This window comes from Myripristis murdjan, chromosome 16 (assembly GCF_902150065.1).
Source record: "Myripristis murdjan chromosome 16, fMyrMur1.1, whole genome shotgun sequence".
Taxonomy (NCBI): domain Eukaryota; kingdom Metazoa; phylum Chordata; class Actinopteri; order Holocentriformes; family Holocentridae; genus Myripristis; species Myripristis murdjan.
Genome location: NC_043995.1, coordinates 31,059,440 through 31,085,438, shown reverse-complemented (window position 1 = coordinate 31,085,438; position 25,999 = coordinate 31,059,440). Strand labels below are relative to the sequence as shown.

At 42.5% G+C, this 25,999-nt stretch overlaps 1 protein-coding gene across 1 annotated transcript; it reads right to left on the bottom strand.

Moving 5' to 3' along the window:
- Nucleotides 1-16,304: 16,304 nt before the first annotated feature.
- LOC115374327 (C-type lectin domain family 12 member B-like) lies at nucleotides 16,305-17,739 on the bottom strand. Its single transcript, XM_030073184.1, has 5 exons — nucleotides 17,726-17,739; nucleotides 17,431-17,520; nucleotides 16,851-17,165; nucleotides 16,562-16,734; nucleotides 16,305-16,427 (listed from the first exon to the last, which is right to left on the bottom strand). Exons 2-5 carry the CDS (start codon nucleotides 17,447-17,449, stop codon nucleotides 16,305-16,307), a joined length of 630 nt encoding a protein of 209 aa, XP_029929044.1. The 5' UTR covers nucleotides 17,450-17,520; nucleotides 17,726-17,739.
- Between the last annotated feature and the right edge of the window lie 8,260 nt (nucleotides 17,740-25,999).

Sequence of the window (25,999 nt, the reverse complement as noted above, 5' to 3'; positions counted from 1 at the left end):
ATGATCTCAGTTTGGGAGAAAGACAGACTTTTATTCTGAATGGATGAGGTGGATGAGAGAGGATGTTTGAAGACTTGTGAAGGTTGTGCCAGTTGAAATTTGACTTTCCAGCCACTAGTACAGGGTGCTGTCACTATATGAGATGCTCTACTTTACAGGAAGTGGAGGTCATGTGAGGTCATTTCATGGAGACAGCTTCATCCCTGCTCCTGTGAGCGCTCCTCATGCTGTTGGCAAGGCAAGCCAACTTTTTATTGTGTGTTTTAAATCACATAAGGAGAGGAAATGTTTGCTGCACTGCCCTCTAGAGGCTGATACTGTCGGTCACGTTGCACTGGTGGCTGCACCGAGTCAGTGATGCAGCAGCAGGGAATTTGAGCAGCTGTCAGTGGTAAAATACCTGCGGCTGTACCTTTTATGCCCTTATTCATGACCTTTACATTAGACCATTTTCATCCAAAAACACTAAGGGCTCTAGTTTCCCGGCGCAGCGCAGGGTGGCGCAGTGAGGCGCACCCTGCGCAGAGCTAGTTTCGACCAGCGCAACGCGCGAGGCGAACGGTTTCCAAGTTTCGCAGACGGATCTGCGCCGAGATGGGAGTGGCGACGCAGCAGGGGGAGGTGTCGACAGATTCATCTTGGCGCAGTGACAGTTTCGTGCCAAAAGGCTTCGCCGAGGTGCGCCAAAAGCTCGCCTCCTGAAACCACGTCTACTTTCGGCGCAAGGCGCAGCGTGGCTGGCGCAGTGGAAGTTTGGCTGACAGGCGGGCAGTGCGCACAGTCACCACAACCTCACAGGCAGGTTTCCAGAATGTCAGGCACAGTAACAATGCAATAAATACCCACAGAAACCACTATTCAATGCTACTATCTCAGTCAGCACATAAACGTACCTCCATATCGACTGTCCCGTCACATCTGATGTCAGATCAAAGGAGACTGGCACCGTTTGGCAGCGTAATGGAAACCCAACCTGATCACCTGTCAGTCAAACAATGTAGCCTATCCAGTACCGTGATGTCTTTTTTCCAGTCATGGTGTCTGGCGCTGCCCCTGTTAACTACACAGTTTTTCTTCCATATATATTTAAATATTCCACTCTGGGTTTTTGTTATCCGGTAATCACCGGACTATGACTGGTAAAATCTGCCAAAGTCCGGTAATTTTTAAATGTCCGGTGAAAATATTCACAATTTGAATTTTATTAAAACAGTCAATTTCCACGTAATTTTATTTATAAGACTGCGTGATCCCTGTCTCCGGTGTACCAGAGGGAGAGAGAGGTTTTTTTTCTGCAGATCGGATCAAAACAGCACAGCGAAGTCGCTGAGAACAAGGTCACAAGACTGATGCGCATTGCAAGTTGCGGAGAGACACTTGAGACTTTTGATTTTAATTCAGCTGATGAATTAAGTTTTTATTGCATCTATTTGATTTCAAGTTGGCAGCATGCCGCGTTATTAAAATGATATGAGCCAGTTTTTTTGTTTGCAAATTGTAGTTGCAATTGTATGCAACGTTCATGTTAAAAGAGCACAGGCTTGTGCAATATTTCTTTATTTATTTTAGACGTTACGCACGTGAGTCAATTGACGGCACTAATTTTATTTGATACAGCCTGCTTTTCAATAAAAAGATTACGCTATAAATTGACATGCCTTGATATCATTCTTATATAGCCTGCATATAATTTTAAGCTCAGTAAATTCAGATAATATTTGACCGGAATTTCAAACATTTGTCTGGTAAATTGAAAACCTGCCGGTCACGTTGTCCTGTGCCAATTTATTCTAACGGAAATCCTGATTCCACACATATCGAAAATGTAAAATGCATCGGTTCCTTGCCAGACACTGGGAGTTTAGAACAGCAAATGTAAAAGCTTTCATGAACCGGATTTTGTTTTAATCTCTAGTGTGTTGTTGCATCAGTAAGTGATGGAGTCGAAAGTTGCAAAACAAACATGTAGGCTATTTATATGAATATGGAGAGGATTATCCTTTGAGGTAAAAACATTCATTAAAAATGGGGGCTTCACAGTAAAATTTATATTTGCTCGTAAAAATCAATAACTTTAACAGACGGTGACAGAGCTAGAAAAAAAGAGATGCGAGGCAGGTAGGTAATGGAAAGACAGGGGACTCAGGAAGACACATTTAAGGATAGATGCATGGATGGATGGGTGGTTAGATGGATGGGTGGACAGATGGATGGCAGGTAGCTCCAGCAACATTGCAGCATCCAAGACTGGCCTCAGTGCGTGTGTGATGCGGCTGCTCTCTTCGTCCATGTCAAATGTGTAGACTACCACTACGCCTTCACGCAGCGCATTTTAAAGGCCAGGACAGGGGCTCATTTGATTGGTTTAAAGTGAATCGGCTGTGTCAAACCCACACCACGCCTTCTCTCCTCCCTTGCGCCGGTAGGAGGAACGGCGCAGTAGTTGCGCCAAGGCGCACGGCGTGCCAAACTTGCAAAATCCACTTGACCACACCCAGGTGGCGCAGCGCAGCGCAGCGCCCGCGCCTCGCCAGGTCTGCGAAACTAGAGCCCTAAGACACTAAAAGACAGACTAAGAAAATCTTTGGAGATTTTGACCCCTCCACTCAGCGGTGGAGAAACTTTGGGACACTTCCTTTACATCAAGAAGTGATGTTAAATTATGAATAATTAAACACAGAAAAAAATGTGTCAGTGTGCTTCTAAAAAAAAAAAAAAAAAAAAAAGACCACTGATATTGTCTGTCTCCCAAAATCAACAGTTACTGATCTATTATACATAAAAAGTTCAGTTAACTGTGAAATTGTGCACTGTTGGATATGTCTACCTTTTCATCAAATCTTCAGAGAGCTGAGCTGATGTCCTGCTGTGATCTGTCACTATCTGCTGCAGTGTGGGGAGACGGCCACCAGAGGGAGGCACTGAGGTCAAAATCCAACACTGCCCTTTAATGGAACCACCAATACTTTCAACAGTTACACCTCTAGAATATGGTAGATATGGGTTTGAGAATCCTGATTGAGATTTTGTTTATTATTATATGGTAAGGTAAGATACTATAGTAAAGTTTCAGTTTTTTTTTTTAATTAATTAATTTATTTTTTTTTAAAAAGCTTTTCTCTTCAGTGTGTGTTCTTCTCACTCTCCTGATGTGTTGTTCTATGCAGTGAGTTGATTTGTTTCTGAAACTGGTTTTGAAGAGTGTTCACTTCTCAAAGATCACTTTCACTCAATAAGACTGACAAAAATCAACACAACATTAAACTCAAGACTTGCATTTAGGACTCGCATTGTCCTACAATGAAGAATACATATAAATCACTGTAGTTTTTCATCAAGGTTTAAGTGAAATAATTTTAAATGATATAATATTAGGCCAATGTGTGATAGACTGATTTTTACCCGGGGTTTTATTAGATGCGGTACCAACAGCGTCAAACAAACTTGGCAGCAAATTTGGAGCGAGCATAAAAATGAAATTCAAAGAATCATGTAGCTGCTGTGGCTTATTATTCTGGTATTATTCTTGTATTTTGTGGGTAATATACACTATATTACCAAAAGTATTCGCTCACCCATTCAAATGATCAGAATCAGGTGTCCTAATCACTTGGCCTGGCCACAGGTGTATAAAATCAAGCACTCAGGCATGCAGACTGTGAAACAAGACATTTGTGAAAGAATGGGCCGCTCTCAGGAGCTCAGTGAATTCCAGCGTGGAACTGTCATAGGATGCCACCTGTGCAACAAATCCAGTCGTGAAATTTCCTCGCTCCTAAATATTCCACAGTCAACTGTCAGCTCTATTATAACAAAATGGAAGCGTTTGGGAACAACAGCAACTCAGCCACGAAGTGGTAGGCCACGTAAAGTGACGGAGAGGGGTCAGCGGATGCTGAAGCGCATAGTGCAAAGAGGTCGCCGACTTTCTGCACAGTCAATTGCTACAGAGCTACAAACTTCATGTGACCTTCAGATTAGCCCAAGTACAGTACGCAGAGAGCTTCATGGAATGGGTTTCCATGGCCGAGCAGCTGCAGCCAAGCCACACATCACCAAGTGCAATGCAAAGCGTCGGATGCAATGGTGTAAAGCACGCCGCCACTGGCCTCTAGAGCAGTGGAGACGCGTTCTCTGGAGTGATGAATCACGCTTTTCCATCTGGCAATCTGATGGACGAGTCTGGGTTTGGAGGTTGCCAGGAGAACGGTACATTTCAGACTGCATTGTGCCGACTGTGAAATTTGGTGGAGGAGGAATTATGGTGTGGGGTTGTTTTTCAGGAGCTGGGCTTGGCCCCTTAGTTCCAGTGAAAGGAACTTTGAATGCTTCAGGATACCAAAACATTTTGGACAATTCCATGCTCCCAACCTTGTGGGAACAGTTTGGAGCGGGCCCCTTCCTCTTCCAACATGACTGTGCACCAGTGCACAAAGCAAGGTCCATAAAGACATGGATGACAGAGTCTGGTGTGGATGAACTTGACTGGCCTGCACAGAGTCCTGACCTGAACCCGATAGAACACCTTTGGGATGAATTAGAGCGGAGACTGAGAGCCAGGCCTTCTCGACCAACATCAGTGTGTGACCTCACCAATGCGCTTTTGGAAGAATGGTCAAAAATTCCTATAAACACTCTCCTCAACCTTGTGGACAGTCTTCCCAGAAGAGTTGAAGCTGTAATAGCTGCAAAAGGTGGACCGACATCATATTGAACTCTATGGGTTAGGAATGGGATGGCACTTCAGTTCATAGTATGAGTAAAGGCAGGTGAGCGAATACTTTTGGTAATATAGTGTATGTTACAGGATCCTGTGTAATGAGATCCTTTCCTACTTGATTAAAGTTCATGTTAAATCTTCATGTGGCAATTTGAGTTACAAAATAAAATACAATACAATAAACTCGTACATAGAATATGGCTAAGATTTCAGCAGGTTTACTTGCAGAGATGTTGAACACAGTGATCAGGTTGGGAGGTTACAGATTACATTTTAACATGATAACAGTGATGTGATCACAGGAAAAGACACTTTTTCACTAAATCAACAAAACAAACATTGTCATTAGAATACAAACTGCTTCAAACAATGTTGATTGATGCTGCTTGTGTTGGAAATGATGTGAATGACAGTATTTCAAGTACAGCTCTGCAATAAAATGCTCTTTTACAGTAAATGATTATGCAAAGAAAACCAAACAATTTTAACTGAAATTCTCCATGTTTTGTTCATGAGTATGAGCAATCCAGAAGATTTCTCTACAGGTGGATTCAATAATCACAACACACTCAGAGATGTCTAAATAGACAAAGCCTTCATTTCACAGATCCATTGGTATTTGCCAGCACAGTTCCCAGCTATCCATCCCTCAGGTGACCTCCACTGGACAGAAGCTGCACAGTCGTTGTTGTCAGAAGGTCGGTTGATCCAGTAGCTGATGGAAGTAAATGATGGTTAGAAAACTGTTGACAGATTTTATGACTTATGGTGTTTAGAAATGTGTCTTACTTTTCAGTGAGATCACTTCCATCAACCCACTTCCAGACCCCATTTATTCTTCTCAAGCCAATCCAGTAGCTGTATGAACTCCTTTCATTGATTTTAAAGATGAATTCCTGGTGAATAATCAGAGATGTTTCAGTACCACATTCAAATGGACACATTGTGACTTTTGGACTCTTTTTTTTACTTTTTCAAGCTCAGTTTGTGACATCGACGCTCCTCTCTGTTCCTGTCATGTTCCCTTTACCTGTTCATGTCCATTTTCTATCACAACCAAATCTGCATTCCTCTGCCTGCAGTCTTCTCCAGCTTCTTCCCAGGTTTTCCATTCATGGTAATTATTTGTTACAACCAGATAACAGCTGGACTTGAACGGGGAGAGAAGCCAGCCCCTCTGACAAGGATTACACCGTCTCTCTGAGAGAAATAAGAGAGACAAATCAACAACCATGATTACTGATTTGTGATTTCAGTATTATAACTATAACCATAAAATAATTTTTGTGACAATGCTGAAGTGGTTTTCTGATTACCTTCCTTGTCCCCTGTTTTGGGGCAGTAGGCATCAAGGATCCTCTGTGTCCGAGTCAAGCTGAGCTCAGTCCTCTCTCTCCTCAGCTTCTCCACTTGTCTCTCTAAGGCGCTCTTCTCCATCTGCAGCTGCTGACTTTCTGAAGTCAGGGTGCTGTTGTTTTGTCTCAGGTCACCAATGAGCACCGTCTGATCACTGAGAACCCTCCTCAAGCTGTCATTGGCTGAGCTGAGGCACTGTAAGTTCTGATTGGCTGCTGCTGCAGCTGTCTGGTTTTCTCTCAGCTTAGCCATGTTGTCAGAAATGAGCGAGGTAACTGCAGAGAAGGACACGGAAACACCTCGGCTGTCAAATCAGCCACAAAATACGAATCTGTTGTACTGTCACTGTGGAACATGGTATTAGAAATACTTTCAGTTCACCTGGCCTTCATGTAAAAGTTATTATAACTTTTGATGCTCCGAGTGCAACCTCACTTTATTTTACAGAGTAAAGCTGACAGGACTGCATCTAAATATTAATTAGGACAATATGTCCTGTTTATGTGACAGAATAAATGTTGACTGAATACTCACAGTAGAAACGAAGGGCCATGATGACTAAGAATATCAGCCAACACACCGATACCAGTGGAAAAGATGGAGAGAAGGAGGGAGTCTTCTCATCTAGCAGAGACAAAGAGTCCAGTCAGATCACCTGAATAGCTGATAGAAAACACTTTCATGTGAGTCATATTTGTTTTTAGGATTAAACACTCATCCTTTCAAATATACCACATATTGTGTTCAACTATTTACTTTACCGCAAATGTCATCTTTTTTACAGAATCATAATCATGATCATGTTGACTTGAAAATTTACCTGAAAAGTCTGGATTTTTGTCAGCAGTGCGTTCCACTGCATGAACAGAGTCCTCCCCTTCCTCAATTGTCTCTGACAAATCATACATGATAAAAAACTGAACATCAGAACAATGTACAGGGAAAATACACCAGTAATATATAATAATAATGTTTGTAGAATTTGTTGTACTTCTGTAACTTCATCATGCAAACACGGAAGCTTTTGCTTCACAGCAGTCAGATTAGTGGTAAATCATCTGGTTTTGTGTTTAAGATGAAAACTTGTGCAGATTAGGTGCAGAGAGCGTCTTACCTGCAGACAGATAAACATTAAGATTTTTGAAAATAACGGCCTGCGCGTTTGGTTTTCTGTTCATCCTGCTCACATCAGAGGGATCGCCAACAGTCTGATATGAGGCTTGCGAGTTCATTTTTTATGTTGAGGGCGTGCCGATGTGTTATTTTTCACAGAAACTGCTGAGTTTTTTTTTTTTTTACTTGTGCTTTGAGGTTTTGACAGTTGTCTTTAGGTGAAGAAGACGAGCTCATTTCCGACATTTCTCTCAAGTTGTTAAGCCTTGTTTGTGTCACTCCTGCATCTTGTCTTGGTGCTGAAGTTGTGAACTTGCTATGAATTCTCAGAGGAAAATCATGCTCTCGTCCTGAACAATCGCATACCTGCTTATGTCTATCATTAAAATCACTTTTATTCTATATTCATGTATATTCTCTTATTGCATTTTGTTATGCGAGCTTGTGCCAGTGTGTACTTCAATGTGTGTGTGTGTGTGTGTGTGTGTGTGTGTGTTGGTGTGCAGGAAACACAAACACTCCCAGGCTGCACTGTCCTCGCTGCTGAGTTGAAGTGTTTCTTTGAACTCATCACACTCACCACTTTATATCTAATGAACTGATGAGGAGACAGGAAGGCCTTGTTTTCTGCTCGGTGACAGTCCTAACCAGTCAGAGTTTAACCAAGACAAATGATATGTAATGATATGTGACCAGGAGGTGTAAAGGGGGGGGGGATACTTTATGCACTGCAGCCCTGCTATAATACCCCTCTCCATACATTATGATATACCTTTCTAGGTGCTATAATGTCAACTCTTTGTATTATAATATCCTATATGGAAATGTAATATATGACACATATGCCGTTATATCAAGAAGGATATTGACAGCGAGTAGTCTGAATGACTACAAGCCAATTGCACTCACTCCGCTGATCTCAAAATGCTTTGACGGGGTGATCCTGTCCCATATTAAGTGCACCATCCCTGTCACCCTGGACCAGCACCAGTTTGCTTACCGAGCGAACAGGTCAACTGAAGACAACATCAGCATCACCCTACACACAGCCCTCCAACACCTGGAGAAACCTAACAAATATGTTAGGCTTCTCTTCTTGGATTTCAGCTCAGCCTTTAACACTGTCATCCCCAGCAGTCTGGGGTCCAAGCTGTGCTATCTCGGCCTAAACTCCTCTAGACTTCCTGATCAACCGGCCCAAGACTGTCAGGCTGGGAAAACACACATCCTCCCTCATCACCACCAACACCGGTGTTCCTCAAGGATATGTGTTGAGCCCCCTTCTGTTCACCCTCTTCAACCACGACTGTCAGCCAGCCCACACAACAAACACCATCATAACGTTTGCGGATGACATGACAGGTGTAGGGCTGCTTACCAACAAGGATGAGTCAGCGTACAGAAGTGAAATCCAGAACCTTGCAGCCCGGTGCTCCACCAACAATCTCATCCTGAACAACAACAACAGCAAGGAGATTGTGGTAGATTTCAGGAGGTCCAGAAAGACAGCGCCTGCTCCTGTCACCATTAACGGAGTAGTGGTGGAGAGGGTCCGCAGCCTTAAATTCCTAGGGGTCCACATAAGCGAGGACCTCTCCTGGACCACACACACCACCTACATTGCTGGAAAAGCACCACGACACCTCTCTTTCCTGAGGACACTGAGGAAGGCTGGCCTGCCGCAGAACCTCCTCAAGAACTTCTACCGGTGCTCAGTGGAAAGCATCCTGACGTACTGCATCACGGCGAGGTTCGCTGGATGCAAGAGCAGCAGGTGCTCATCAAGGCAGCACAGAGAATCACGGGGACCGAGCTGCCAACCATCAATGACATCTTTGAGACCCACTGCAGGAGCAGAGCTACCACCATCACCCACAACCCGTCCCACCCTGCCCACCATCTCTTCAGGCTTCTGCCATCTGGTAGACGGCACCAGAGCATACGGACCCACACCACATGCCTGAAAAACAGCTTCATCCCCCGAACTCAAACTGCCCCAATAAACAGCAGCCCTGGACTGCTGTTTATTGAGATGTGTTTCCACTATTTTGTCCCCCTGATGTCTATGAACAGGGAGGACAAAAAATAGAAACACCTCTCAATATAATGTAGTCCAGTACAAGACCTCTGCAAACAACTGTTGGGAAAGTTCTAAAATGAACAAAGAGTCACCAAAGTCAAAGCAGTTGCGTTTATTTTTCTTGCAGCAAGGAGACAAGTCAGTACAATAGTACAGTTAACTGAAGAAAAAGTTGAGCATGTGAGTCTTTATGTGCATGATTGTTGCCCGGTCATACACGTCATTGTTGCTATGGAGACTCACCTAGGAAGTGAAATAAGTTGGGTGCAGTGCAAGATGCTCCGGTGCAAGGTGCTACAGTTGCATTCTTATGGTGAGAGTGAACATGAGCAACAAGAAGATAGATGAGAACGCTATGTTCGAACATTGTGCACTGGCACTCTTAAGAAGAAGCATACTTAAGAAGAAAGAAAGAGACATAAAACAAAACATCATAAACTTTAATCACACAAAAATGTAAACCACACAGAAATCATCAAAAAAGTCAATAAGGCAACACATCATGGGAGTCTGAGCAGTAGATAATAAATGCAATTTCTTTCCAGTCTCTCCCATAGTTTTTTTTTTTTTTTTTTTTAGGATGCCATTGTGTCTTTCCATTAAGCCTGCAGACTGGGGGTGATATGCACAGTGGTTTTTTAAGCAGATTCTTGGGGGGGGGGGGGGGGGGGGGGGGGGGGGGGGGTCGTATTAAAAAATAAGACACCCTCCAATAACGATATGGGATTTTCGCTCCTGGTTATCGGGCTGATGAATGCCAATTTCATTGAGTAGGTTTGTGCTTTGTCGCGTTATTTATTTATTTATTTTTATCATATTTATTATTATTATTATTATTTTTCTTGTTTGAATACTTATTCTTGCAGATTTGCACATGTACAAGGTATTGCTGCTGGGAAACCATTACTTCAGCTGATTCACTGACAATTGAGAGTTGAGTGTTAAGAGTCGTATGTCTAATGAATGATTGTTGGATTTGTTGTGCTTTTATTTATTGATCTGGAAGCTGTCAACTGAATTGCCTGTATGGGATAAATGAAGTAATCTGAATCTGAATTTCTGGTTGCTCTTCATTTAGCAACATGAGGGGCTCTAGTTTCCCGGCGCAGCGCGGGGTGGCGCAGTGAGGCGAACCCCGCGCAGAGCTAGTTTCGACCGGCGAAACGGGAGAGGCGGACAGTTTCCAAGTTTCGTGCGCCGAGATGGGAGAGGCGGCGCAGCGGGGGGAGGTGCCGACAGATTCAGCTTGGCGCAGTGACAGTTTCGTGCCAAAAGGCTTCGCCGAGGTGCGCCAAAAGCTCGCCATCTGAAACCACGTCTACTTTCAGCGCAAGGCGCAGCGGAGCCGGCGCAGTCGAAGTTTGGCTGACTGGCACACATCGCCAAAACCTCACAATCAGCACAAACGGTGCCAATCTCCTTTGATCTGACATCAATTGTGATGGGACAGTTGATATGGAGATATACAGTACAGGCCAAAAGTTTGGACACACCTTTTCATTCAATGCGTTTTCTTTATTTTCATGACTATTTACATTGTAGGTTCTAACTGAAGGAATCAAAACTATGAATGAACACATGTGGAGTTATGTACTTAACAAAAAAAGGTGAAATAAGTGAAAACATGTTTTATATTCTAGTTTCTTCAAAATAGCCACCCTTTGCTCTGATTACTGCTTTGCACACTCTTGGCATTCTCTCCATGAGCTTCAAGAGGTAGTCACCTGAAATGGTTTTCCAACAGTCTTGAAGGAGTTCCCAGAGGTGTTTAGCACTTGTTGGCCCCTTTGCCTTCACTCTGCGGTCCAGCTCACCCCAAACCATCTGGATTGGGTTCAGGTCCGGTGACTATGGAGGCCAGGTCATCTGCCGCAGCACTCCATCACTCTCCTTCTTGGTCAAATAGCCCTTACACAGCCTGGAGGTGTGTTTGGGGTCATTGTCCTGTTGAAAAAGAAATGATGGTCCAACTAAACGCAAACCGGATGGGATGGCATGTCGCTGCAGGATGCTGTGGTAGCCATGCTGGTTCAGTGTGCCTTCAATTTTGAATAAATCCCCAACAGTGTCACCAGCAAAACACCCCCACACCATCACACCTCCTCCTCCATGCTTCACAGTGGGAACCAGGCATGTGGAATCCATCCGTTCACCTTTTCTGCGTCTCACAAAGACACGGCGGTTGGAACCAAAGATCTCAAATTTGGACTCATCAGACCAAAGCACAGATTTCCACTGGTCTAATGTCCATTCCTTGTGTTTCTTGGCCCAAACAAATCTCTTCTGCTTGTTGCCTCTCCTTAGCAGTGGTTTCCTAGCAGCTATTTGACCATGAAGGCCTGATTGGCGCAGTCTCCTCTTAACAGTTGTTCTAGAGATGGGTCTGCTGCTAGAACTCTGTGTGGCATTTATCTGGTCTCTGATCTGAGCTGCTGTCAACTTGCGATTTCTGAGGCTGGTGACTCGGATGAACTTGTCCTCAGAAGCAGAGGTGACTCTTGGACTTCCTTTCCTGGGTCGGTCCTCATGTGTGCCAGTTTCGTTGTAGCGCTTGATGGTTTTTGCGACTCCACTTTTGCAATTTTCCGGACTGACTGACCTTCATTTCTTAAAGTAATGATGGCCACTCGTTTTTCTTTAGTTAGCTGATTGGTTCTTGCCATAACATGAATTTTAACAGTTGTCCAATAGGGCTGTCGGCTGTGTAGTAACCTGACTTCTGCACAACACAACTGATGGTCCCAACCCCATTGATAAAGCAAGAAATTCCACTAATTAACCCTGATAAGGCACACCTGTGAAGTGAAAACCATTTCAGGTGACTACCTCTTGAAGCTCATGGAGAGAATGCCAAGAGTGTGCAAAGCAGTAATCAGAGCAAAGGGTGGCTATTTTGAAGAAACTAGAATATAAAACATGTTTTCAGTTATTTCACCTTTTTTGTTAAGTACATAACTCCACATGTGTTCATTCATAGTTTTGATGCCTTCTGTGAGAATCTACAATGTAAATAGTCATGAAAATAAAGAAAATGCATTGATTGAGAAGGTGTGTCCAAACTTTTGGCCTGTACTGTATGTATGTGCTGATTGTGATCGTAGCATTGAATAGTGTTTTTTTCGGTATTTATTGCATTGTTCATGTATCTGACATTCCGGAAGCCTGCCTGTGAGGTTTTGGTGACATGTCCGCACTGATCGCCGGTCTCCGCTCCGCGCCTGTCTCCTGGGCTCCGCTCCGCCTGCGGCAATAGACCTCCATGTCAGCTGTGTAAACTTTCATTACGCCTTCGCGCAGCGCATTTTAAAGGCGAGGACAGGGGCTCATTTGATTGGTTAAATGTGAATCGGCTGTGTCAAACCCACTCCACGCCTTCTCTCCTCCCCTCCGCTGGTAGGAGGGACGGCGGAGTACTTGCGCCACCGAGAACGGCGTGCCAAACTTGGAAAATCCGCCTGGCCACACCCAGTTGGCGAAGCACATCTGTGCTACGCCCCCGCCTCGCCAGGTCTGCGAAACTAGAGCCCGAGCTCTGCTTCAGCTAAGTTTAACACTTTCTCTTCCTCAGGTCTCTTTTCAACTTCTTCTTACCCTTCAACCTCTTTTGCACCTGCTCTGACTCGTCATGCATCTTCTTTTCCCATTGCCTACTTTTCTTCTGTCTGCAGTCTCTGGCCCATTGTCCTTGCTTTCCACATACATAGTATCATTCATCTCTGCTTGCTGCTCCTTCGTCACTGAGGAGAAAATCCTGTCCCTTTTTCTTTTGTTAGGTTTGGCCATATTTATCATTTAGCTTTCTTTTCCCCTGTCCAACCTTTTCTGTGTCTTTCACGAGTTTTGAACATGTTTCTGGTGCTAGTTTGCTGTTAAATCCAAATTTTTTCCTCCATATTTTTTATGTTCTTTGGATGTTTTTGTTGCATATTTTTGCATCCCCGCTGATTTCAGGTTCTGATTTACAACAGTTACTTCCCATTTTCAAGTCCCCTTCAGCAGCCAAGCAGTTTGTATGACACATACGTTCCGAGCAGCTGGTCCAATCAGCAAGAATACTGTTTCAGTTATCACTGTTAGATTTCCAGAGCCAGACAATCTTGTTATCACCATTACCAATTGTCTGTTATTCAATGCTGAGACACTGCTGAATATCTAGTCCTTTTGCAACAGCCAGTCAGTTTGTATGTCACATACGTCCCGAGCACTGACAGTGAATGATCAATTCACATAGACACTGTTGATATATATATATATATATATATATATAGGGGAGAGTGGGGTAAGTAGTGCCAATTTTTACTTAAAGTGCCTTTAAAGTGAGGGAATTACAGTAATGCCACCAACTAAAATATGCACATATAGTTTAGGATGTTGTGCATCCCTGGGAACAATCACTTTGGATCTTATATAAACTGTGAGAAATATAGCTTTCGAAAAAAAAGTGGTTTTGTGGCACAACTTGCCCCCCGGTGCAGGGTAAATTGTGCCGTTACAGAGAATACACTGGGGTAAATTGTGCCATTGATAATTGAAGTTAAACAGATCATTTTAATCTCACAAATGATAATACTATATAAAAGCAAAACAAATTCAATACAAAATTATTTATTTAACATTTATTTATTATTTTAACAAGATCACAGGCCACTTTTCTATAACAAGGCCTAGCGCCACTGAACGCATACCCAGAACAAAATAAAAATTCCAAAATGAGCACCTGCAAATCATCTTCATCTGAATCTGAGTAGTTTTAGTGATCAAAGGTAAGAAGACAATGTACAATAACAATAAAATACAATAAAGTAATATATAGTATATAATAATAAGTTGTGCCACTGGCACAACTTAGCCCAGGCCCTTTGGCACAAATTACCCCAAGCCCACCATTTTGAAAAAGATGCCTCGCCCAGCTGTTTTGAGCTAACATCATGCAAACTGTATAGACTCATTGTGTAGCTTACTAAAGTACTAAAACCTGTGTGAACTGTTTTCAAAGTTTTCCATAATTGTTCAAACACAGCAATCAAAAAACCTTGATCATAGAAATGTTACTTTGGAGGGCAAAAAAAATGTTTTTTGAACTGAAATGTGCGTAACTCTCAAGCCATGTGTCTCCCTTCTTTGCAGGATGAGTGAAATGGATGCCTCTTCAAAAATATTTGGTCACATGACCAACTTCTTCTATGGTTTTCGAGATAACAGGGATGGCACTACTTGCCCCTTGGCACAAATTACCCCACTCTCCCCTATATGTATATATATGTGTATATATATATATATATATATGTATATATATATATATAGATAGATAGATAGATAGATAGATAGATAGATATATCCGTTTAGACAGACTTATTCACACACACACACACACACTCATTCTTTTCTCATCGCTATGTTTTTTTTTTTGTTTTTTTTTTTTTGTTTTTTTTTTCTATCTCTCTTAGGATTGCAGTTTTCCCTTTTTAACGTGCACATGGAGTTATTTATTCCTGTAGACTTCTCACATAGGCTATGGACTACTTTTGACTTAATTTCACTGGTTTTATACAGGTCTTAGTTAGTCATGACTCAACTTCACTGGTTTTATACAGGTCTTAGTTAGTCATGACTGAAGTCATGAATGACAATTACATTCTTATGGTGAGAGTGAACATGAACAAAAAGAAGATAGATGAGAACACTGTGTTCGAACATTGTGCACTAGCACTCTGTTCTTTCTTACTTAGTATAAGATAAGCAGCATTTTTCTAACAACTACAACCTCAACAATAAACATAGAACCGACACATTCTCCACAATGTCAACACAAACTGAACATTATAAACTTTGTTAACATGTAAAATTTATGGCAGAGATGCTCACTTGAACTGCATTAGACTAGACAGGTGGAGCTGATAAAGTGGCCACTGAGTATAGGTTTATAACATATATGAAGTAAGTGAAGGAAATCCCACTTTTGAAATTCCAATACAGATCCTGTTGTTTTCTCTGATAAATGAGACTTCCCATCCCTGACGTACTGCGCTGATGTTGATGTTGATGTTGATGTTGACAGTGTATGTAACCTGAGGGTTCCACCACCAAGCCAGTTCAGCAGAACCAGGCTTTCTGTGTGTGAGTTCGCTCCACAAAACCTGAAGCCCCAAGTGGAGATAACTGGTATCACAACGGTGGTTATCAAGTTGCTTTGTGCAGCCCGGCTTTCTGCTCTGAGGTCTGAGTTCACATTTAAAGGGCCGTTTTGTGCATCATGTGACTCTTCTTCTGCCGCCTACTTCACTCAGGAGGAACAAACTGTCCTCATGCAGCGCTATGAGGAGGAAAAAAAAAAATCATTACTTTGGCTGCAAATGAGGCCAGAGAGGAGTGTTTGGCAATTTGAGGTGAAAATTTAAATACAACAACAACAACAACAACAACAAAAAAACAAACTCATACACACAGGATATGGTTAAGAATTCATGAGCTTTACTTGCAGAGATGTTGAACACAGTGATCAGGTTGGGAGGTTACAGATTACATTTTAACATGGTAACAGTGACGTGATCACAGGAAAAGACACTTCACTAAATAAAAAAAATAAACATTGTCATTAGAATACAAACTGCTTCAGACAACGTTGGTTGATGCTGATTGTGTTGGAAATGATGTGATTGACAGTATTTCAAGTACAGCTCTGCAATAAAATGCTCTTTTACAGTAAATGATTATGCAAAGAAAACCAAGTAATTTTAAGTGAAATTCTCCATGTTTTCTTCGTGAGTATGAGCAATCCAGCTGATTTATCTACAGGTAGATTCAATAATCACAACACACTCAGCAATGTCTGAACAGACAAAGCCTTCATTTCACAGATCCATCGGTATTTGACAGCACAGTCCGCATCAATCCATCCCTCAGGTGAGCTCAACGGGAAAGAAGCTGCACAGTCCATGCTGTAATAAGGTTCATATATCCCATAGCTGATGGAAGAACATGATGGTTAGAAAACTGTTGACAGATTTTATGACTCATGGTGTTTAGAAATGTGTGTTACCTTTCAGTCAGATCACTTCCATCGACCCACTTCCAGACGCCACTTGTTCTTCTCAAGCCAATCCAATAGCCGTGCAAAACACTGTCACTGGACCCAGAGCTGATTCCATAGATGAATTCCTGGTGAATAATCAGAGATGTTTCAGTACCACATTCAAATGGACACATTGAGACCTTTGGACTCTTTTTTTTACTGTTTCAAGCTCAGTTTGTGACATCGATGCTCCTTTCTGTTCCTGTCATGTTCCCTTTACCTGCTCCTGGTGATTTTCTATCACAACCAAATCTGCATTCCTCTGCCTGCAGTCTTCTCTTGCTTCTTCCCAAGTTTTCAGTTCATGGTAATCATATATTGTTATAACCAGATAACAGCTGCAATTGGACGGGGAGAGAAGCCAGCCCTCCTGACAAGGATTACACCGTCTCTCTGAGAGAAATAAGTGAGAAAAATCAACAATCATGATTATTGATTACTGATTTCAGTATTATCAGTATAATCAAAATATCGTTTTTGTGGCCATGCTGAAGGGGTTTTCAGATTACCTTCCTTGTCTCCTGTTTTGGGGCAGTAGGCATCAAGGATTCTCTGTGTCCGAGTCAAGCTGAGCTCAGTCCTCTCTCTCCTCAGCTTCTCCACTTGTCTCTCTAAGGCGCTCTTCTCCATCTGCAGCTGCTGACTTTCTGAAGTCAGGATGCTGTTGTTTTGTCTCAGGTCACCAATGAGGACCGTCTGATCACTGAGAATCCTCCTCAAGCTGTCATTGGCTGAGCTGGGGCACAGTAAGTTCTGATTGGCTGCTGCTGCAGCTGTCTGGTTTTCTCTCAGCTTGGCCATATTGTCAGAAATGAGCAAGGTAACTGCAGAGAAGGACACAGAAATGTTTTGGCTGTCAAATCAGCCACAAAATAAGAATCTGTTGCAGTGTCACTGTGGAACATGGTATTACAAATCATTTCAGTTCAACTGGCCTTCATGTAAAAGTTATTATAACTTTTGATGCTCCAAGTCCAACCTCACTTTATTTTACAGACCAACTGTAAAGCTGACAGTCCTGTATCTAAATATGAATTAGGACAATATGTCCTGTTTCTGTGACAGAATAAATGTTGAGTCAATACTCACAGTAGAAACGAAGGGCCATGATGACTAAGAATATCAGCCAACACACCGATACCAGTGGAAAAGACGGAGAGAAGGAGGGAGTCTTCTCATCTAGCAGAGACAAAGAGTCCAGTCAGATCACCTGAACAGCTGATAGGAAACACTTTCATGTGAGTCATATATATATATATTTTTTTTTGCATTAAACACACATCCTTTGAAATATACCACATATTGTGTTCAACTCTTACCTTTACCCCAAATGTCAACCATTTTACAGAGTCATAATCATAATCATGTGGATTTCAAAATTTACCTGAAAAGTCTGGATTTTTGTCAGCAGTGCGTTCCACTGCATGAACAGAGTCCTCCCCTTCCTCAACTGTCTCTGACAAATCATACATGATAAAAAACTGAACATCAGAACAATGTACAGGGAAAATACACCAGCAACATAATATAATTACAATGGTAGTAGTATTTGTTGTACTTTGGTAACCTCATCATTTAAACACTTAAGCTTTTGCATCACAGAATCAGTCAGATTAGTGGTAAATCATCTGGTTTTGTGTTCCAGATGAGAACTTCTGCAGATTTGGTGTAGAGAGCGTCTTACCTGCAGACAGATAAACATTAGGATTTTTGAAAAGAACGGCCTGCGCGTTTGGTTTTCTGTTCATCCTGCTCACATTAGAGGGATCGCCAACAGTCTGATAGGAGGCTTGAAAGTTAATTCTTTATGTTGAGGGTGTGCCAGTGTGTTATTTTTCACGGAAACTGCTCAGTTATTTTTCACTTCTGCTTTGAGGTTTTGACAGTCTTATTTAGGTGAAGCAGGTGAGCACATTTACGACATTTCTCTCAAGTTGTTAAGCCTAGTTTGCGTGACTCTCGCTGGTTAAGTTGTGAAGTTGCCGTGAATTCAAGTATGTCATTTTTTCCATGACAAATTCAGGGAAAAACCAACATAAAGCATCTTACATAAAACCAGGTGTGTGGCCACCTCCCGAGCAGCTTCAAAGCTCTTCAATGCCCTGTGACGGCCGCCTGCCTGTAGGGCCTGCCTTGTTTTCCCCTTGTGTTGTCTTGTTCGTCTGTCCTTGCAGGTAATCAGGTGGGCAGGGATTGCATTAAAGGTGATCGGGAGCACCTGGCCAGTCTCCCTTACAACCCCATAAAAGCCGCAGTCATGAACCATTCTCCCTCCCTCCTCTCCTGCTGACCAGACCGTCCTGCCTGGGTCCTGGGTTCTTTTTGTTTGGTTTGGCTACGGCCTTTTGTTTTGCATTTACATACATACACACCCACACACATACACACACATGCATTCATCAGCAGACACACTGATCTTCCTACTCTCCACACCTCATTTTATTATGATTATCCTTAGTTATATCTTTCTGTAAAATAAATTATTCTTTTGAACATTATAGTTCCGCAACTCTCCTCTTGTTTGTCATGATCTATGAGCCGGATCGTGACAGCCCAAAAATGGAGCGAACTCAGAGGGAAATTATAGCTGCTGTGCAGCAATGGCCGGGGCCGGGCAATTTTACACAATTCTGAGCAACAAGTAGAGAATAGGAAGATGAATAGAAAGGTGGCATTCTAATGTGCATTTTGCATCAGTTGAGGCTTGAACTCACACTTTCTGGCATGAAGGACAACACTCTATCTCACTGAGCTAATTGACAAGTATCAATTCATGTGAGGCTTCACAAACTGACTAAGCCAGTCACATGATTGCAGCCGCCTATGCATGGAAAGGCAGATTTCAAACCACTGCAAAAAAAAAAAATCAGTCATCAAGACAAAAATCTGAAAATACACATATTGCATCTAGACAGCATAGAGATGTTGGTAATTGGGTAAAAAGGTTTCTTTGGTATTGGGGCTACATTTTGATGAAAGTTTCAAAGCTGTAGCACATATGGTTGATTTATTATAAATTTTCAAAGTTTTGAAATTTAGAGGCTTGCTTTAGCACCACAATGAGGACTATTGGCTTGTGTATGCAGCTGAGGAAATTTGGCATGGGACTGGACCTTTGTGCACAGTTTGGTGTTTTTTTTGCTCATGGGAATGTTGCACAAGCTGAGGCTTGAACTCGCAATCTTTGACACCGAGGCCTGGCCTCTATCTCACTGAGCTAAAACTTGACATGTAGCTTCACAAACTGACTGAGCCAATCACTGACGTGCAGGACAGAAGCCATCCATGCATGGAAAGGCAGATTTTAAACAGCTGTCAAAAATTCAGTTATTAAGACAAATATCTGAAAATACACATATTGCATCTAGACAGCATGGAGATGTTGATCATTTGTTCTTAACAATGATTGATTTGCTCCATAAGTGAAAAACTGATGTTTAAAAATATCCATTCATGCATTGACTCCAATTGTTCACATGAGAGCAAAATAAAAAAAAAAATTGCTGTCAAAAATTGAGTTTTTGAGATACAATTCTAAAGTTTGCCACATATCATCTACCATGACTCCAAAATTTTGCTATTTTTTTCATGAACATTGAAGATTTATTCATCAAGAATTTGAAAGTGTATGTTTACAGTACCGTTTACAGTCAAACATTTTGATGCACTGTAGGCTCAATTTTTGATAAATCAAAAATATGTGAATATTTTGTGTAGGACAGTCTGAAGATACTCTGTAGCAGGTTTGGTGACATTTGAGCAAAAATTGTGGGAGGAGATAGGTTTAATAAGTTTTACAGTTTTTGAAAAAAAAAAAAAACAGAGTGATGGATTTCATAATTTGCAGTAAGTTTAAGTGTGCAAAAGTCTCTTCAGTATTGGGGCTACATTTTGGTGAAAGTTGCAAAGCTGTAGCACATATGGTTGATTTGTTATGAATTTTCAAAGTTTTGAAATTTAGAGGCTTGCTATAGCACCACCATCAGGACTATTGGCTTGTGTTTGCAGATGAGGAAATTTGGCATGGGATTGGACCTTTGTGCAAAGTTTGGTGAGTTTTCAGAAAAGCTCACCTAATAAGGATGGTCACTCAGCAGGTGCAGTCAGAATACAAGAAGCAGCCGCCGCTGGCGGGTTTGTAGATCCTGGTGGTGAAACGGGAGGTGGCGTCCACATTGCCAAACTAACAACCAAAGCAGGGACAAGAGCAGCCACCACTGTGCCATCTCTGCTCCACTTCTCCCCTCCACTCCACCACCACCACCACCACCGGGCCTGGCTCACCTTTTCCACTACCAGCAGCAACAGAAACGGATGGCAGGTGTGCATCTGTTAGCGGCAGCCTTTCTCCCAACCCTCATCTTGGAGAATCCAGCAGTGTAACTCCAGACGACCTCGGGGTTGAAAAACACAAACAGCTCCTCCTGGATCGTTTTCCAGTTCAGCTCTTCTCAGGGAAGAAGCACACTTTCAGCAGCGCATGGTACCAAAACAGAGCCTGGCTTGATTTCTCTGTGAAAGGCGATGCTGCGTACTGTTTCCCTTATAGACACTTCAGAGCTCATGCATCTTTTCAGTGAATGTTTGCAAATCTCGAGCAGGCCTGACAGTCGATGAGAGAGAGCAGAAGAAACGCTGCCATACACTATATTACCAAAAGTATTCGCTCACCCATTCAAATGATCAGAATCAGGTGTCCTAATCACTTGGCCTGGCCACAGGTGTATAAAATCAAGCACTCAGGCATGCAGACTGTGAAACAAGACATTTGTGAAAGAATGGGCCGCTCTCAGGAGCTCAGTGAATTCCAGCGTGGAACTGTCATAGGATGCCACCTGTGCAACAAATCCAGTCGTGAAATTTCCTCGCTCCTAAATATTCCACAGTCAACTGTCAGCTCTATTATAACAAAATGGAAGCGTTTGGGAACAACAGCAACTCAGCCACGAAGTGGTAGGCCACGTAAAGTGACGGAGAGGGGTCAGCGGATGCTGAAGCGCATAGTGCAAAGAGGTCGCCGACTTTCTGCACAGTCAATTGCTACAGAGCTACAAACTTCATGTGACCTTCAGATTAGCCCAAGTACAGTACGCAGAGAGCTTCATGGAATGGGTTTCCATGGCCGAGCAGCTGCAGCCAAGCCACACATCACCTAGTGCAATGCAAAGCGTTGGATGCAATGGTGTAAAGCACGCCGCCACTGGCCTCTAGAGCAGTGGAGACGCGTTCTCTGGAGTGATGAATCACGCTTTTCCATCTGGCAATCTGATGGACGAGTCTGGGTTTGGAGGTTGCCAGGAGAACGGTACATTTCAGACTGCATTGTGCCGACTGTGAAATTTGGTGGAGGAGGAATTATGGTGTGGGGTTGTTTTTCAGGAGCTGGGCTTGGCCCCTTAGTTCCAGTGAAAGGAACTTTGAATGCTTCAGGATACCAAAACATTTTGGACAATTCCATGCTCCCAACCTTGTGGGAACAGTTTGGAGCGGGCCCCTTCCTCTTCCAACATGACTGTGCACCAGTGCACAAAGCAAGGTCCATAAAGACATGGATGACAGAGTCTGGTGTGGATGAACTTGACTGGCCTGCACAGAGTCCTGACCTGAACCCGATAGAACACCTTTGGGATGAATTAGAGCGGAGACTGAGAGCCAGGCCTTCTCGACCAACATCAGTGTGTGACCTCACCAATGCGCTTTTGGAAGAATGGTCAAAAATTCCTATAAACACTCTCCTCAACCTTGTGGACAGTCTTCCCAGAAGAGTTGAAGCTGTAATAGCTGCAAAAGGTGGACCGACATCATATTGAACTCTATGGGTTAGGAATGGGATGGCACTTCAGTTCATAGTATGAGTAAAGGCAGGTGAGCGAATACTTTTGGTAATATAGTGTAGTTCTGATTGATGTGTGGCGCTGTCCACGGTGCTGATGCATCTGGCACCATGTGGCTGTTTGGTGAATTTGTTTTGCACTAATAAATAAATTAGGCCTCAGACTGTTTGTGTGTGAACTGTAAGGTTTAATGGGTTCAGACCACATGACTTTAGTAGGCCGGCCTATACTGTGCCATTCTTGTAATAGGCTGCACTATCGGGGCGAGATAATTCATAACGACTTAACTGAATTGTCATATATCATCATTAAAATAAGAAGTAAATGAGAATGTCATATGATTGTATTGTTTTGGCATATTCATACTGATAACAGATTCATGCTGTATGGTAAACTATGAATCCGTCATCGCATTAAAAAGTCCGGAAAAAATGGCTGTGATTGTCAGGGCCCGCCCATAAAAACCAAATGCCCAATCAACAAGTTTCCTCTGGCGCCGGGTCTGGTTTGGCATTGAGCTCATAGTGGTGCTGTTGGACTGGACTGTATTTTATTGAGAGCTGTTTCCACTATTCTGTCCTCCCTCATGTATATAAATAGGGAGGACAATAAAATTAGAAAAACCTCTCAATGTAATGTAGTACAGTACAAGACCTCTGCAAACTACAACCTCAATAACAAAAACAGAATTTACACATTCTCCACAATGTCATCAAAAACTAAACATTATGAATTTTGTGAAAATGTAGAATTCATGAACTGAACTGCATTAGTTTGTGCAGGAGGACCTGATAAATTGGTATAGGTTATAGGTATAGTATAGGCTTTTAACATATATGAAACAGCCATAGTAAAATTTATACTATGGTCAGCCAGTGTGGGTCAAAATGCCACAAATGACTGATTTATTACCATCAGGGTTAAAGGATAAAGCCCATAAACAAAGTTAAAAATGGAAACCTCTTTCTGCAGTGGTGCAGCGCTCCAGTCAGGACAATGCACAGGAAGTACACTGTGCTAAAACCAAAACTGAGAAAACACCCCCACCCCCCAACAGAAAACCACTCACCAAAACCAGCAGCAGAGCCACAGCAAACCTTCAGCTCACACTGCACCAGCCGCTGCTGGAGCTGCAGGACAACAGCAGCCACAGCACAAAAAGATAAAACTGTGAATTAAAACTGCACTGAATGTCCTACAACATCAGTAAAACAAAGGAAAAGGAACAATAGAAAAATAGATAGATAGATAGATAGATAGATAGATAGATAGATAGATACTTTATTCATCCCGAAGGAAACTCACAGTTTTCAACAGTATCCACAGATTACAAGATTAAATAAATAAAAAATAAAGAATAAAAGATGACACCAGAGATCTAAGTAACCAATCTAATACCCCTTTTCCACCAGGGCTGGTTCGGAGCCGGTGCCTGACTTAGCACCAGTTTTTTGGTTTTCCACCGCCCGAGCTGGGGCCAAACTGGTGCCAAACTGGTTCCAAACTGGTGCTAGGCAAGCACCGACTCCGAGCAGGGGCTAAACAGGAGCCAGAGAAAGAACCGATGACGCGGCCCACCGCGTCATTGGTGGGCAGGGTTACAAAACAAAACAGGAACTGCGAACGCTATAAACATAAACAATAATCCCCGAGAAGCCGCGGGTTATACTGATTTTACAACGGCATGGAACGCGGCTCAGCAAATTACATTTAAGGATGAGAAGCACCCGTTTTATAACTAAACATAGCTGTCATTCGTTCCGATCGCGAATCCGACAGGTAGCCGGCAATAATTGTGTTTTTCGCCTCTGTATTGAAATGTTGGCTTGTAAAGACACAAGCAGTATTTGCATCGCTAATAAATCCAGATCCTGCTCCACCCGGGGCCAGAAACTGTATCGGGAAAGCAGCATTATATGCTTGACTGAGACGCGGCTCACGAACATCATCCCCGACTCACTGATCAGTTTCACCGGCTTCAGGACAGGACGGGCGGACAGAGACAGAGACGCTGCAGCCGCTGTATTGTATGAGTGTGCAGTTTTATGTGTGTTGAAGTGATGAAGCTGCCGTGACAATGTAATTTCCTGCAAAGGATTAATAAAGTATCATTCATTCATTCATTCATTCATTCATGATGGTTATTGTGATTCTGAGCGAGCGTCTCGCGCACCCGTCATCACGTTTTCCGAAGACGTCATGACGTGGCTCTGAATTGGCTCCACTTTGCTCTTGACCGGTGGAAAAGCAAACCGGTTCTTCGTTGGCACCAGTTAAGCACCGGCTCTAGCACCAGCTCCGAACTAGCACCAGGTTTTTTCTGGTGGAAAAGGGGCATATGTACCCAATGTGCAAAAAACCGTGTGCATAGATGTATACAAATGAACAACAATCAGAACTTATATTAAATTTTGGAGGCTCATGGTGGCTCATGATCATGTTACAAAGACACATTTCGTCCTTTGTTTCATTTGTCTGTATGTTAAAGGCACAAGTCATTTTTTTCACAGTGCCCCTAAATTGAAGGCAACCCATAAAAAAAAAAAAAAAAAAAACACTGCTGCCCAAAAACTGTGTCTTTACTCTTTCCTGCCTCATTTACCTCCTCTGTTGTTTCATTCAACAGAAACACAGAAGTGTGCCTTCATGTAAGCTGCCCTCTTCACCACCAGGCCACTTCAGCAAAGCCAGGCTTTCTTTGTGTGAGCTCACTCGACAAAACCTGAAGCCCCAAGTGGAGATAACTGGTATCATGATGGTGGTTATCAAGTCACTTTGTGCAGCCCGGCTCTCTTCTCTGAGTGCGTTCACATTTAAAGGGGCATTCGGTGCGTCATGTAACTCTTCTTCTGCTGCCTACTTCACTCAGGAGGAACAAACTGTCATCATGGAGCGCTATGATGAGGATAGAAAAAATGATCACTGTGGCTTCAAATGAGGCCAGAGAGGAATGTTTGGCAATTTGAGGTAAAAATTTAAATACAATAAAAATATACTCATGCACACATAGGATATGGTTAAGAATTCAGCTGCTTTACTTGGAGAGATGTTGAACAGTGATTAGGCTGGGAGGTTACAGATTACATTTTAACATGGTAACAGTGATGTGATCACAGGAAAAGACACTTCTTCACTAAATCAACAAAATGAATATTGTCATTAGAATACAAACTGCTTCAAACAATGTTGGTTGATGTTGCTTGTGTTGGAAATGATGTGAATGACTGTATTTCAAGTACAGCTCTGCAATAATATGCTCTTTTACAGTAAATGATTATGTAAAGAAAACCAAGCAATTTTAACTGCAATTCTCAATGTTTTCTTCATGATGATTATGAGAAATCCAGAAGATTTCTCTACAGGTGCATTCAATAATCACAACACAGTGAACTCAGTGATGTCTAAACAGACAATGCCTTCATTTCACAGATCCATCGGTTTTTGTCAGCACAGTCCTCAGCTCTCCATCCCTCAGATGGGCTCCGCTTTATAAAAGCTGCACAGTCCATGTTGTCAGAAGGTTGGTCTATCCAATAGCTGATGGAAGAACATGATGGTTAGAAAACTGCTGACAGATTTTATGAGTCATGGTGTTTAGAAATGTGTCTTACCTTTCAGTCAGATCACTTCCATCGACCCACTTCCAGACCCCACTTGTTCTTCTCAAGCCAATCCAGTAGCTGTACAAACTCCTTTCACTGATTTCCTTGATGAATTCCTGGTGAATAATCAGAGATGTTTCAGTACCACATTCAGATGGACACATTGTGACTTTTGGACTCTTTTTTTACTGTTTCAAGCTCAGTTTGTGACATCGATGCTCC

What these genes read in the sequence shown, in the direction of transcription:
- LOC115374327 (XM_030073184.1), bottom strand. An exon ending in CAAAACAGGAGACAAGGAAG is followed by an intron (nt 16,735 to 16,850) that starts GTAATCTGAAAA and finishes TATTTCTCTCAG; the next exon opens with AGAGACGGTGTAATCCTTGT. An exon ending in TAGAAAATCACCAGGAGCAG is followed by an intron (nt 16,428 to 16,561) that starts GTAAAGGGAACA and finishes ATTATTCACCAG; the next exon opens with GAATTCATCTATGGAATCAG.